This window comes from Carassius gibelio, chromosome A6, assembly GCF_023724105.1.
Source record: "Carassius gibelio isolate Cgi1373 ecotype wild population from Czech Republic chromosome A6, carGib1.2-hapl.c, whole genome shotgun sequence".
Lineage (NCBI taxonomy): Eukaryota > Metazoa > Chordata > Actinopteri > Cypriniformes > Cyprinidae > Carassius > Carassius gibelio.
Genome location: NC_068376.1, coordinates 18232469 through 18248003, shown reverse-complemented (window position 1 = coordinate 18248003; position 15535 = coordinate 18232469). Strand labels below are relative to the sequence as shown.

The following is a 15535-nucleotide window of genomic DNA, read 5'->3' as shown; positions in this document are numbered from 1 at the left end:
AAAAGGATAAGGCAGAATCGTACGGTATTGCATAAAAAAGCAGCAGAACAAAGGAATAAACATCACGAATGGAAATGGGACATTGTAGCACTGTTGCCTGTTGGCTCCAGACATCACACAGAAGCTGCTGTGCCAGTAGGTGTGGTGCCATGGCAACTGGGGCTAAGGTTTGATGTCACAATGACTTACCATAGCAACCAGCCCAGACTGCCTGTCACAGCATGAGGTCAGTGTTGCCATGGAGACACACCGACTGAGCAATGGGCTTGCATCTTTTTTTGCGCGTGTTAGTGTGAAGAAGGGAGGGTGCAAACAAGCCATGTTAAAAAAAAAAAAAAAAAAAAGCACCACCGCAGCCAGCTCATTCCCTCTATTAACATTCAGCTTACTCAAGCGGGTGTTACATGTTTGTTGTTATTGGACTTTGAAGACTGGAGCTTTGGGGAGGGCTGTGTTTGTGTTTAACTCACAGACACCTGACCTTCAGTCCACCTTCATGAAGGAGTATGTGGCACAAACAGTGCTTTTCACTATAGAGGGACATTGTGTAGGGGCGCATTAAGGATGAATACAAGCTTTAAAGCCTGGAGGGACATGCATGTGGCTTCACGCTTAACCCAGCAGTATGTTATGAAAACTACAGAAGCTCAAGCGTTTGTAGTTTTATTTAGCAGACAATCTCAGCAGTTGAATGCTATGTGAGACCGTGTAGGGCGGTATTGGGTGTTGAGTGACACCTAGTGGGGCCCTTTAGCAAGTCTAACACTGATAGGCTATAGTTGAATCCCCACATGCACACAATGGGCTTAATATGATCTAATTATACTGAGACGGCACAGAGCCATATAAGAGCTTTAACACAACCCCAGATTATCCAATGAAACATGCAGGCAGTCAGCGACTTCTCAGTTTTCATCTGCTTATGTGTACTTTTTCTGAGGTCAGGTAAAACTGTGTATGAAAATTAAAAAGATATAATAAAAACCTTTATTTCTTTATAATAAACTGTCTTTTAAATAAAAATAGCAGTGTCCGTTAACATTTAGAGAACTGGCATATATAATGCCAATAAGTATCATTGTTTCATGTAATAAATCAATGCATCACACACAATTAAATTGAATCACTTATTTTAGAATTCATACACACCAGATCCTGACATAAATATATATAATAGGAAAATCATTTTTTTTTATAAAGGGATTTAAACAAAAGAACAGGGCTGCAGTTGGGGAAGTTCTTTTTTTGGTCTTGGAATTAATAATGAAATCTTCGTGCCCGCAACACCCTAGCAATTATATAATAATTACTTCAATAAAGCTAAATTGCAGTGCTCAAACCCACTGCACTTTGATCAGGCTGCATTTACTGACACTCAAATCTGTCCCAATGTCTTCGATTACGTGTACATCCTCATCCTACTGCGCCCAGCTAAATAAGGTCTTAAATGTTTCACACTATGTGCATTCACCCAATAATTCACGACACAGATCCAGGCTATATTCTTCTGGAGAAATCATACAGATCATCTGAACACCTGGAACCTTATTTATAGGCACTTTAATATGTAATCATCAAACACACCTCCACAGTGTAGCAACAATTTCCATCCGGCCACTGTGTGGCTGCTTTTATGTAGTTTCTGTCTTGATTCCTTTCTGATATTACCTACTGAAAACTGTGTTGGCACCTGCATTTTTTTTTTCTTTTAAGCCAAATTGAATGAATTAATCTTAGCTATATCAATTTTTAAATGTGTACAATGTATGTATTTTATAGCTCAATCTAATTATAGATGTGTCTTAGACAAACTACTTAAAGACATATTTCAGCATATTTCAGCTGTTCTTAAGAGATCCAGCAACTGTGAAGGCAAAAAAAAAAAAAAAATATTCAAAAAATTGTTCATATTGTGCCAATGCAAGCAGGAACTAGACAAGAATAATATTCCAGGTTAATCCAAACAGCAACAAAGCACCTGCCAAACATGTAGCCTTTCTGAACTTCATCTGATTGGAAATAGTAAAGTTTTTATTAGCTGTCACTTTGAGACACACATACAACTGTTTGGGTTATTTTTCAGGAATTACCTAAATCATTCTTAAGCAAATGGATGGATATATTTTTTTCCCAGCCAACCTTGAGCTCATCTAATTTAGAATATAAAGACAAGTTTCCTGTTACAACAATGTTGAAAATGATCTGGTACAGTTGTACGTAGTTGCCTTCATTTATTGTGCTGAAAATGAAAACAAATCTGCAATGTCTTGATAAACAGCAAATCCTGGAGCCAAATTTTATTGACGAACCGGGACACTACACCATTAGATATTTAATGAGTCTTCCCCAGACTGACATATGAATTTGTGATTCAATCAGAAAATGCCCTCTCAATGGACACACATACAGTTACTTGTAATAGAACTTTTGAGAATTAGAGTGCCTTCTGAATGGGTTACTTCTTTCCGAGAGACAAACTGTAATGCAAAAAGAAGATTGCGTCAACACCAACTATATTTTTACACAATGTAATTAAGCCAGACTTCTCTTTTTGAGAAGTCTTGAAATTTTTAAGGTATAAAATGTTACGGTTCTTACTTGTTAAAAGAGTCGTCCTGTAGATTCAGAACCAAACTATCTGCACTCAGGTAAACCTTGTTCTGTGAAGCCGCCACCTGGAAAACAACCTTCATCTGGTCAGGGCTTTTAGAAAGGTCATAAAAACATTCAGCTTTTTCCAAAAAGACTTGAATAAATGTTAAGCCAAAAAATAAATTTAAAAAGCCATCCAAGACCAGCTGAACCTTGGCAGAACTGCTAGTGAACATCAAATATTTACATGGCTGAAAAACACACCTTTTTCCAAAGTGTACCGTTTACATCAGGAAAACTCAATAAAAATGACAAACAAATAAAACGGAGTGAATTATGACACCAAGTACCGTTTTGGCAATGCTCTGCGCTGCTCTGATTCTTCTGAGTTTAAGATATCCAGGGTTCTTTGTGACGGCCTCCCCTAACTGTGAATTAGATCAGACCAAACCAAAAAAACATCTCTCAGAATATTTTTCTAAAAAAGACACATGAATAATATTTCTATCATAAAATAATACTGGAATACAATACAATAATATAACATAATAATTAAAATACTCATGAATTTTAGACCTGCGAGTGGCAAAAGTAAATCATTTTAGATAAGAGGATCATACCATTTTGGCCGCCTGGGCCTCTCCTTCAGCTTGGATGATTTTATGCCTCTGTTCCTGTTTTGCTTTCTCCACATAGAAGTAAGCTCTTTGCGCCTCCTGCTGGGCTGGAAGACCATAAGCACGTTTTATTAGTTATAAAGTGCACATATGTTATGCTGCAACACACAAGAACCTAATTTTACTTACCAACTTGTTTGGCCTCCACAGCTGCTGTGTACTCCTTGCTGAAGCTCAACTCAGTGATAGCCACATCATCGAGAATGATGTTGAAGTCCTTAGCACGTTCAAAGAGCTCCCGTCGGATGAGTAGAGAGACCTGTAAGTAATCATTTTGACAATGTAATTTGGAGATTTTCTTCCTTTGAACATGGAATCCTGGAAATTAGGTTCAATTGAAGAATATGTGGAAGACTTTTAAAACGGAGTAACAGATTGTGAGAAAATACAAACCTGGGCTCTTTGCGTAATTAGTTGGGACGCATTAAATTTGGCAACCACACTCTTCAGAACTTCATTTACAATGGATGGCAGCACACGCTCATCGTAGTCCTTCCCCAGCTGTTGGTATAAGACAGGAAGGTTGGAAGCCACAGGTCGTGACAGCACACGCAATCCGATGTTCACCATCTGCAGGTCTGACCACATTACATCTCCATGTGAGAAAAGGACAACTAAAGACTTACAGATTTAAATGAACTATAATCAATGTTAACAAATTAGGACTATGTCGAAATGGAAGTAAACAAAGCATGATCATGACAATAAAATAGAATTCAGAAAGTTACCTTTGCTTCCTGTTAAGGATGATATTTTTCTTGGTTTGGCTCTGATGTCATATATGATTGGATACTGAAACCATGGTATCCTAGAAGAACAATGTTGGTTTCATTTTTTAGTTTAATTTTATTAAAGTTACAGCATTTCTTTTTTTATTATGGTGAGATTAAACATGCTTTCACACAGAACAAGTATATAAGACTTCAACAAGTCATTAAAAATGACCTGAAGTGAAGACCCTCAGAGAGCACTGTGTCCATCTGCATCCCTCCAATTCTATTAAAGACAATTGCTCGCTGACCACCCTCCACTAAAGACAAGAAAATTAGTGTGAGTGATGACATTACCAGTCCTCTTTGTTTAATATTAATTTCAAAACTGTATAGCACAGATACACCACCGTTCAAAAGTTTAACATTCAAAAATATTTTATCCAGAAATCTCTAATGCTCACCGAGGCTGCATTTACAGGATCAAAAAACAAACAAAAAAAACAGGGAAATTGAGAAGCATTATTACAATTTAAAATGTTATCTTTTTATGTAATTTATTCCTGTAAAGGCAAAGCTGAATTTTAGCAGCCGGTATTATTATAATTAAATAATAATTTATTTGTATTCTAATTAAAGTAAAAACCATGACTTTTTTTTCCAGATTCTTTGATAAATTACAAAAGAACAGCATTTATTTAAAATAAATCTTTTGTAACATTGTAAATGTCTTAACCATCACTTTTAATTGATTTAATGCATCCTTGCTGAATAAAAGTATGAATTTCTTTCAAAAACTAAATCTTGATCCCAAGCTGAATAGTAATGCCCTGAATAGTTCCTTGCACTAGACATCGGAGCTCTACTTCTAATACTTTTTTTTTTTTTTTTTTAAGTAATACTGCATTTACCTGTATATGTGGCCTCTTTGACTCCATAAGCGAGTGCACCAGCTCCAAATAATAACTTCAGTCCGAGTCCAGCACCCTTTGAGCCAGAGGACATGCGTCCAGCGAGATCCCTCAGGTTCTGGAGCAACCTCTGCAAGATTACAAAATGAACATTTTCACTTTTAGTGGAAATTACACCAACAATATGACCGTTACATCAATAGTATAATCTTTACAGTTGCCCTGTTCATGTGTTAATAATAACCACTGTCTGGGAAATGACGTTATTCGCTGACATTCTGATACAGATCATGCTAGAGCAGGTACTGTGATAAACAAATTAGGCAACATTTTATGAAAAACATTACATTTTATTTGAGTCTACAGATGTATCACACTAATTTTAGACCTAACGTTACAAGAATGTGTTACAGGTGGTATTTAACATCAAAGGCCCAACAAGCTTTAAGAGCAGACTGTGTTCTCAGATTTTTCTACCTCCCATAAAAACATTAGGTAGTACAATTCGACAACGAAAAATGCTACCTGTAAACGTATGATTTATTAACTTCTACACCTACCACAAACCTAAACCTTCCCTTACAGCAATTCAAATACAGTAATTATGTGTTATAGCTTCTGTCATGAAAACAAATTCCTCGAATGTGTAAACATAACCTGGGAATAAAGCTCACTCTGATTCGGATTATATTTGCGGTTGTAGCTAGAAGGGATACAGCTTCAGGAAACCAACAATAAATACATTTTCCGACCTATTAGATTGTGTTTTATTAAAGTCTACACCTACCCCAACCCTAAACCTACCCTTACAGTAATGCAGATACATTAAATAGTGTTGTTCAGCGTGAGAAAAAGGACGCGATATTAATGTGTGCATGCGCAGCAAACCCAGTTTGGACGCTAGGATAAAATGTCAGGACACCTGGTATGAGGACAGTACAGGTATTCAAAGGGCAAAGCATGCTATTCAAAAATTATTAATAATGTTTCAATTCCTACTAAAACGTCAAAATTTTGTTTAGCTCTCTGTTGAGGGGTCTGACAGCACGTTTTATCGTAAAATGTACTTAAGTCTATGAGAGCAGATCAGGGTTACAAATCATGCGTTGTGTAACATTCTTTTTATATTGCAATTTCTGTTGCCAAACTGATTATGACTGCTCATTAATAAGCATTTTTTTATTCTAATGTAACAAATAACATTTCTTAAGAATTAAGATACTCACGTTAGGCTCTTTATTCGCCATGCTTGCAGCAGCTTCCCAAGGTCGTCACGAACAACTTCCGCTGCAACCGGAAGAATCTTCTGGGTAATGTAGTACCAAAGTCCTAGTACTCTGTTATTTCCACGTTTTGGACATTACTATATTGAGAACGCCCAGTCTTTATAGTCATTATACGCTAGGTCATATCCAAGACTATATATTAAAATTAAACTGTCGAACTATAAACTATAGATTAGAACTGTAGACTATATTAAAATTAAAACAAATTTGATGGGAAAACCATTAAGAGATTTTAACTGAAGAAAGATATGTGCCCATAGTTTATTCAATGAGATTAATACATAGGTCGAATACGCAGTTTTTAAACCTCTGTGCTTTTTTTGATTTGTTATTGGTCCACTTATTTTATGTCATGTAAAAGCTGCAATATTTCTGTACATGCAATGTGTGACATAAACATTGGCCAAAAATAACAAATATGAAATCAACTCATTCTGCTGAAAAATATTTAAGGGAGAAATGCAAGAGACAAAATATTAATATTAATATTTTAATCCATTATTACATCATGTATTTTAAAACAAAGCCTATCTTACAGTTTGACTAAAAAAAGACCATGAATAACCACACAGACTGGGAGAAAACATTTTAAAAACAGTTGATAAGGAAGCAGTGTACATTGCAGGATTGAATTACAGAAGAAGAAAAATATACAAACAGGTAATTTACACAACCAGGTTGTAATGAGCATCATAGCTCATATGTACAAGTCATTATCTGCCATAAAACTGGTGTGACCATTTGTTTGTTGAAACTGGGTTTTACTGAAATGTTCCCTTAAAAGCACCTCAGAAGAAATACTCAGTACGCAGAGTGTCTAATGTGATGGGTCCATCCTCTGAAGTGACAGTAAAAAAAAAAAAAATGTCTCCGTCTCAGACATAGAAGAGTCGTACCCGGGATGTGCTGACATGAACGTCGTCATCATAAAACTTGGTCTCTATAACAACATTACCACTACAAGAGAAGAAATTTGATCCATGATTAATCCAGCTTTTATGGATATCTAATAGGTAGAAAGAAGAAGATCTTACGTTAAGACATTTGCAGGCATCATCTGTGACTCAGGTGCAGCTTCTATCAAAGACTGCCATGTGTTCGTAGAATTAGGAATCACAAAGCCAAACTCAAAAAACCACTCTGAAAAAAATACAAGGTACATGTGTAAGCATTTTGTGATTTAAATAGTCCTTACACACTTTAACTATGCCAAGCTAATAAGATTAAAACATATTCACTAACAAGCTTTCAAATATCTTTTATAAGTTATAAGAGATTGTTTGTGAACACACATTTAATATTAGGCATAGTATATATGTATAAATGTTCAAATGTTTCACAAGTTACCTGTACCTGTGGATGTAATGAATGAATGCTATTCAATTATGATCACGTTTATAGTTGACAAATTTTAGCTTAGTTAAATGTTTAAAACCTCTATAGCTAATATGAGAATGTATGGTTAGTATTCAGTGTTGATGTCTTTGTCCAAATTTACTTAAGTAATAAATGTGGTGTACTAATCATTTTTACAAATATATTCTTACGACATTCAGTTCTAATAGGATTTCAAATGGATAAATGGATTTAAAATTGATAATGTCCTTTATTGATAATGGTTAATGAATAAAGTCATTTGTATGGAGCTCCTTGCTCGAGAAAACGTCTCTGTTTTAAATCATTTTAAAGATATTTCAGAACCAAACATTTTATAAAAGGGAGCTCTAATTTGTTCTAACATTGCTATATCTTATCACAAAAGTGAAATGTGCATGAAATAATTAGAACAACCTTCTAGGCACTGGCCTTTAAAGAAAACTTTTTGCTCCAGTCGGAATTTTTCCAGTTTTTCTATGGAAGAGAAATTCAGCTCTCTGGAGACAGCTTTACATTTCAGGATCTTCTTTGGAACCCGGGCTGGAAAACCAAAACAGATCTGTTAGTTACCAGGCATGGCACATTCTGTACTAAATTCAAAACTCTAGACTGATCTTGACCTCTCACTGACATCACTAAAAGAAGCAGTGAGGTAGTGGACATAAGAGAAGACTAGGCGTAGCTTAATCGAGTCAATAGTTTAAATCTTTAATGCAAGGTAATGCTGAGAACCACAAACCTTCATGTTCTACCCCAGGAAGGGAGAGATCTTCATTTCCCTGCCAGAGAACCTTCCCTGTCTCTGCATCTCTAAGATTCATCCAGTTTCTGAAGACAAGTTAAGGCATGCTGAACAGACTGACAATGAAAATATCTTCTGAAATCAGGGCCAACTTTCCAGGAAATGACATTTGACAAGACGATAAGCTCAAACAATGTCGACAGAAGATAATACTTTTCCAAATCAATAATTGGAGTTTTGTATTAGGCTCACTGAGCCTCAGGTAACAGTTCACATAAACATCATCAATTACCTCAAGTCATTTCAAACCTAAATAACTTTTTCACTAAAAGAGATGTTCAGCAGCCATCAAACTCCAAAAAGAACAAACAAGCATTATAAAAGCAGTCCATAAGACATTTGCACTGTATTCCAAATCTTCTGAAGCCATATACTAGATTTGTGTGAGGAACACACTTTAAGCTTAAATTCACTAAATATCTTGCTTGTTCTTTTTATGTTCCACGGAACATAAAGGTAGTATTTATCAAAACACGTGATGGGTGAACTATTCCTCGAAATGATGTTTAAATTTGAGAGTTTATAATTATTACACTGAGCAGCAATTTGTTATAAATCACAAATGCAAACATAACCAGCAAAGCTAACGGAAACAGACCACTTTTGAAGTCTAAAAACAGCCTGATCTGTCTGCTAAACAATGGTTTGTGACAGTGTCCTGTACTCTGTCAATGACATCTGACCTCTTCATCTTCAGACCACCTGTATGAGCCTTTCAGGCTGCTAAAGCACACTTACACAAGGCTGCAAGTGTCCTTACAGGTGCACAGCACAGGCCCAAGTTACCAACCTACGAGACCTCAGTCAGGGCTGCATAAGTGTGCTACATGTATCACTAATCCTAATCTACCTTTCAGGCATTAATAGTGACACATAAATGCTCCTCAACAGATGCAAATCCCTAAATAGTTACTGTAGGAATAAAAAGGGCTCATCATAAAAGTCCTTCATCAAAAAAGTAAATATCACTGACACTGCCGCCATAATAAGATGATTTATTTATATAAATTATATTAATTTTATCAATGTATTTTTTTTTTATTGTATATTCTTATTTATTATTTAGTTCTTCTCTCATGGAACTATTCTGAAGCATTAAATACTTGAAATTAATCCCAAGACACAAATAACCAGAAGCATAACCCCGGATCATTCTCAGTCAATATATATATATATATATATATATATATATATATATATATATATATATATATATATATATATATATATATATATATATATATATAAAAAATCCCCTTTTACAAAATGACCAAACTGAACCGAATTCAATCATTCAATGTTAACTTTGCTGAACAGAACCCATATCTTCATGCACAATGTATACACTACAAAAATAACTACATTTTAGATGTTTCCCACTCATATTAATGTGCTTAGACATCAATTAAGCAAATTCCAGACTTATTCCATACTTATTTCCAATCAATTTTATATGCTTCATGATATCCTGTGATACTAGATACTATTTAGGGTGATCCTAAAAATGAGTAACTACTCCCTTAAAGTTTCAGGCTCCGTATATGATGAACCAGGCGACTGCATTTGAGATTATCGGTGACAGATGTCTGTGGGATCTCACCTGCTGGGCACACAGAGAGAGTCGCAGGGGAGAGCCCCTTTAACTCACAAACACTGTCGAGGTAATTAGTCCCTTTGGCGCCAATGTTTTCACGGAAGCCACATTCAGTTTTAAAAGTCATCCATTGTTGCATACTGTTGCCATTTCCAGTCTGTTGTTACTGGTGCAAAAGAACTACAGTAACTGTGTAGTTTAATACTAATACTAATAATAATAATAATACAAAAATCTAACGCATCACATTTTGCCTTATTTAAAAGGCTGGAGGTAAAGCCCATGTTAGTTTTAACGATTTACCAATAAATACACACACAGTACTGTATTCCTGGAAGAGGAACAGAAAACTAGCTTTGAAAGACATGGCAAGCAAACAAAATTCACACACCTTCAAAATCTCTTATGCTTCTAGCAAACATAGTTTGGCACACAATACAATATCTGTCTTTTTCGTCATTTAAGTGTTTTTTGTTTTGTTTTTTGTTTTAGTCACTCAAGGGTATGGTGCTGTGCACACAGTAGTAACCTCTGGGGCACACTGGGATTAAAAAATAAAAATAAATACACAGGCCAAATAAGATAAAACCTGCAGATAAAATTGCACTGACCAGCCTTTGAAAATCCATTTGTGCTGCGTAACTACATTGTACCAGATTCATGCTGCTATAAAGAGCTGTGCTATACTAAGATGACACAAATTTAGTGAAAAAAAACCAGAGGCTCTAAAATTATGTTCAGGGCCAATGCAATAACAGACATTATGCATAAAAGCCTGTTTCTAAATAGTAAGTGATATCTATGGCATATCAGCCCATGCTTCTGTTTACTCTGAACAACTACAGTACAAAGTTTCAATATTCTACCTAAAACAAAACCTCAATGTTTTATCCATACACTCTGACTACCATAGACCACCATTCAAAAGTGTGGGGTTGTTTTTGAAAGATGTATCTTCTGCTCAACAAGGCTGCATTTATTTAAACAAAAATATAGTAAAAACAGTAATGTTGTGAAATATTATTATAAATACATTTATTTCTGTGATGGCAAAGCTGAATTTTGAGCAGCCATTACTCCAGTCTTCAGTATCACAGGATCCTTCAGAGATCTTTCTAATATACTGCTTAATAAATAAATAAATATGTATTTTTTTTGTAGAAAGCAAAATACATTTCTTTGGGATTCTTTGATAAACTTTGAGTTCAAAATATTTCTTTTTTAACATTTATACTGTCGGTTTTGAGAAATGTAATACTTTGCTTTGTAATTTGTATCTTTGCTGAATAAAATGATTGACTTATTTAATAATAATAATAATAATAATAATAATAATAATAATAATAACTTCATGACCCCAAACATTTTGAACAATAGTGTAAACCTTAAATATGTCCTTACAGATTTTCAACACCATCATTCACAAACCTTTCATTATAAGACAAACATTTACATACAGTAAGTTTTAATCATTTTCCACAGCTTTGCCTTTAAAGAAGTTGGATGTGAGGAGCATAAGGCAGCAAATCCCTGTCCTTTTTAAATCAAGGATTTAAGAATTAACAGCCTGTAAGACAAACCCTTGCTTTCCCAGAGAAGGTCACACAGGGTAGACCCATGTCTACCTGAAGAAATATTTGTAAAACAATGTACATCAGGACTTGCAAGGCAATCCAAATGTTCCAGACTTGACCATTTTCCACCCCATCAAAGGGTTCTGGTGCTAGTGTGATTATTCTTGTCAGATTTACAGAGCCTATTATAGAAACACTAGCCAATGTTACATAATCGTGATGGCAGGCACAAACTGTGTGAGGAGATTTCACCTGTCTAATGTACCTGATCCCAAGAATCAGATGCCTGATAGTCACATAGTATCCTGAAGCCCATGTGAACATTAGCCAAACTTTCATCTGAAGAAAAGAACAACATCCCACAGTTAGTTACTAATGCTGATATGCTCAGATAAATGTAAAACTTAGTGGGAATTTTACATGAAAGTGTCTAGAATCTAATAAGCACCACCAAACTGCTTTGAAATGACTTCCGTCAATATACTTAACTGCACTAGTCAATTACAATTCATATGCCAGTAACTCATTAATCCATGTATGCACATTAAAACATGCATATGTATACAATTTATAGAATAACACAGACTTAATCTGGATTAGAGAAATTACACCATCTATTCGTTCACACACTTACGTTACATAGCAAATAAACTTTTCATATATACAGCAAAAACTTAAGAAAACCAGTTTAAAAACTCAACTGGATGTTTATAAGTGTTAATACATCAAAAATGAGTTTACTGACAGTCTGCCACCACAGACGCAAAAATACCCTGTAGTTTGTTTGTTGAAATACAAAGCATTTGGATTTATAGATAGATATTGTTGAAACTGAAATCAAGTTTTGATCATAATAACCTAAAAAGCATAACATAATATGAAACTAGTTCACCTCCCACTTTGTCCTGCTAACTGTAACCAGCATCTCATACAGCATCAATTAATACTGAAGTCCTGGTTTCATAACCGTTTAATTAATTACTTAATCAATCAATCAATCCAGATCTACACCTGAATAAAGATGCAAAGTTGTGTGAGTTTGATGTTTGTAGTTAGCAGGCTAATCTGTCCCATCATCACTTAAGGATACAGTTTAAACCCTTTCAGAATCTCCTTCGCTCTGTCTTCATCCGAAGACATCTTTTCCCTCGATCTTCAGCTTCAGCAGATGAATACAGACGAATTAATACGTTCCGTCGAGGAATAACTAATATATATTGGACAAAACAGCTTGTAAACTACACAAAATCCACCTAGAAAGGCTTTTAGTTAGAGTGAGATCCAGCTTTAATCTGAACGGGTACACTTGATCCGCTCACAACCTACTGTAAATAGATTTTTGTGGGAGACTGACAGCTGGTTCGACCAATCATTTTACGAGTTTCCGAAGGCCTGGATTAAATGCACTAATCAGAGCGGAGATGCAAGAGCCAGGGCGGGGTTTGGTTGCGTAGGGACGCGTCACCGATGGCAACCCCTCAAACGTCCTTCGAATGCAGCAGAACGGAAGCGCGTATGTGACAAAAAGTTATCTGTCCTATAATGTGCTATGGAATAAATAATGCGCTTTAGGTGGAATTTACAGGTGACAACATATAAAAACTGTTCAGATTAATAACGCTCATTTTATGGATAGTGGAATATGTGAGGCCAGTGTATTGTTCTCTTTATGTCAAAGATTTTGAATTTAATTTGAATTAGCAATAACAAACATGCGGCTATTTCCGACAAAAATATTCTGGAGCACATAGACTAATAATCCCTTAAATGAATTATCCATTTCTGTATGCGCTCCATTTTATACTTTAGCATATATTTTAAAACAAAATATATATTCTCTACAATTTATAAGACAGGCTCATCTTAATATGAAATGCGTGTTTGTAATGTTGTGCAAAGCAGGGCAGAGATATAGGCCTATACTGTATATCATCATCATCTGTTGTTGTTGTTGTAAAACATATGCCATATATCAACAGAGCCAAGCTGTGTTAATAGCAGAATTTGCAAACGAGTTTCTCTTCACAACACATGTAGTCTATAAAAGCAGTTAGCAGTTTACATATAATTAAAGCTCTGTTCAAATTATATGTCTAAAAGAAGCACTGTGGCTAAACAAAAAACAGCACAGGAAACAATGATGGCTATATCTGTGCAATTTATGAACAAGTCTCAAAATGCCCTCCCTGTGTCTGAAGAGAGTGGTCATGTAAAACCACAGAGATCTGTACATAATGTAGGCTACTCCACGTCTCTTCTGTACTCAGCACTACATTACAAGCACTTTATATTATATAATATTGTTTTATATTATATAATATGTTATATTATATTATGCAGAGAGGACCTGTAATGCCTAAGTGTGACCAGGGGATGGTGCGGTAACATAAGTAATGTTCAGTGCAATAGTTTGCGGTATCCTTCATCAAACAGCTCGGCTATTTCAGATATATCACAGTCAAGAGTGAAAGGATGAGAAACTGGGAGAAGAAAGAGTTTATATTAACAGTAAGTTTTATGTTTCTGCAGTGGTCTGCAAAATCCCATGCTATCTAATACATAAATTGCTGCCTCTGCTTCTCCCAACAATGTGAAATATACTTGTGCATGGTTGTAATTTCTTTCCCCCTTACAAATACTAAATTTGACATTGCATCTTTCAGTCAGACTGCATGACCACAAATAACTCTGTACACTGCATTTAAAAGAGAAGATCTATGCATGATCTTAGACTTGCAAACTGGTACAAATATTACACAAACACTATGAAGTGGATTCAAAGGTAAAACAAACAAACTACAACAACTAAATTTAATGAAAAATCTTGTTAAATGAATCAGGAAAATTCCTCAAATTAGACATTTTGCCAGAAAGTTTATTAGTTTTCAAGCAGCTGAACTTTACATGAAGCCAAATGTACTCTACTGAAATTGTGTCAAGTGTCAAATGTTGTTCTGGTCAGTGTCAGTTGAATCGAGAATGGATGTCATATGAACGACAGAAGCAGAGATCCTCTACGCCACAAACTCATCACTTCAAATTACTCTTCCAGAGAGAAGACAAACTTAGACTTGAGCTGTTCAATTAATAATTACACCTTTCACCTCCTCTTTAATGCATGATTAGGCCTCACAAAAATGGAGACATACCTGAGATATACCTCATAGCAACATTTTTTAACAGTCCTCCAACTGAAAAGGCCCTGGAGGAGCAACATCATCCTCTATACACTTAATAGAAAACAAGCAGGGCATGTTTTGCTACATATTTACAATGACTACTGATCTATTTTTAAGTAATACATTTAAGAACCTTTAAGACTTACATTCAGTAAATGTCATAATCTTCTGTTTTCAGTAAATACGTTTCATTTTAAAGTTTCATGTTATTCCAGTTCTTTGAACTGAGAGTTGTTTTTGTGGTTGTTATCATGACAGTTCAGAGCACTGAGGACATGACATAAAAGACAGTGCTGAATCCAGCCTCACACATGTAATGCTGTTTTATGATGTCAGAGCTGCAGCTGTTCAGATTATTATTATTTTTTTTGAAAAACAACGTAAAGGTAGACAATAGACAAAATTCACATTTCCAGTTCCAAGGAAACTGTGAAATTTTGCACCCTGTTATTCAGTGTGGCAATCTCTTTAACATAATAGCACGTCAAAAAATGTATGTTTTTTCTATCCTTCTGCAACTACCTAGCAACCACCCAGGACGCCCTAGCAACAGCCTAGCTCCCATTTAGAACACCATAGCAACCACCCAGAACTTTCTAGCAGTTGCATAGCAACACCCTGGTAACCACCCACATACTGAAAATGTCCAAGTAACTACAAAGCAATGCCCTAGCAACTGCCAAGCAACCATTCAGAATGCCCTAATAACTTCATAGCAACACTCTAACATCTCCCTAGTAAGCACCCTGAACACCCAACAAGCACCTAATAAACATCTAACATAATAACCCAGCATCCACCCAGAAGAACCTGTCTAGCAATGCCCTCTCAAC

General features: G+C 35.4%; 2 protein-coding genes across 2 annotated transcripts; both read right to left on the bottom strand.

The window, feature by feature from the left end:
• Positions 1 to 2010: 2010 nt before the first annotated feature.
• Positions 2011 to 6256, bottom strand: LOC128015597 (prohibitin-2). The gene is made up of 10 exons (XM_052599547.1): positions 6117 to 6256; positions 4891 to 5020; positions 4215 to 4299; positions 3998 to 4077; positions 3663 to 3847; positions 3399 to 3528; positions 3213 to 3316; positions 2943 to 3020; positions 2599 to 2675; positions 2011 to 2477 (listed from the first exon to the last, which is right to left on the bottom strand). The coding sequence occupies exons 1-10, from the start codon at positions 6135 to 6137 to the stop codon at positions 2456 to 2458; spliced, it is 912 nt and encodes a 303-aa protein (XP_052455507.1). The 5' UTR covers positions 6138 to 6256; the 3' UTR covers positions 2011 to 2455.
• Positions 6257 to 6652: 396 nt separating this feature from the next.
• LOC128015596 (retinal rod rhodopsin-sensitive cGMP 3',5'-cyclic phosphodiesterase subunit delta-like) lies at positions 6653 to 12856 on the bottom strand. Its single transcript, XM_052599546.1, has 5 exons — positions 12614 to 12856; positions 8293 to 8381; positions 7968 to 8093; positions 7211 to 7316; positions 6653 to 7133 (listed from the first exon to the last, which is right to left on the bottom strand). The coding sequence occupies exons 1-5, from the start codon at positions 12661 to 12663 to the stop codon at positions 7052 to 7054; spliced, it is 453 nt and encodes a 150-aa protein (XP_052455506.1). The 5' UTR covers positions 12664 to 12856; the 3' UTR covers positions 6653 to 7051.
• Positions 12857 to 15535: the final 2679 nt, after the last annotated feature.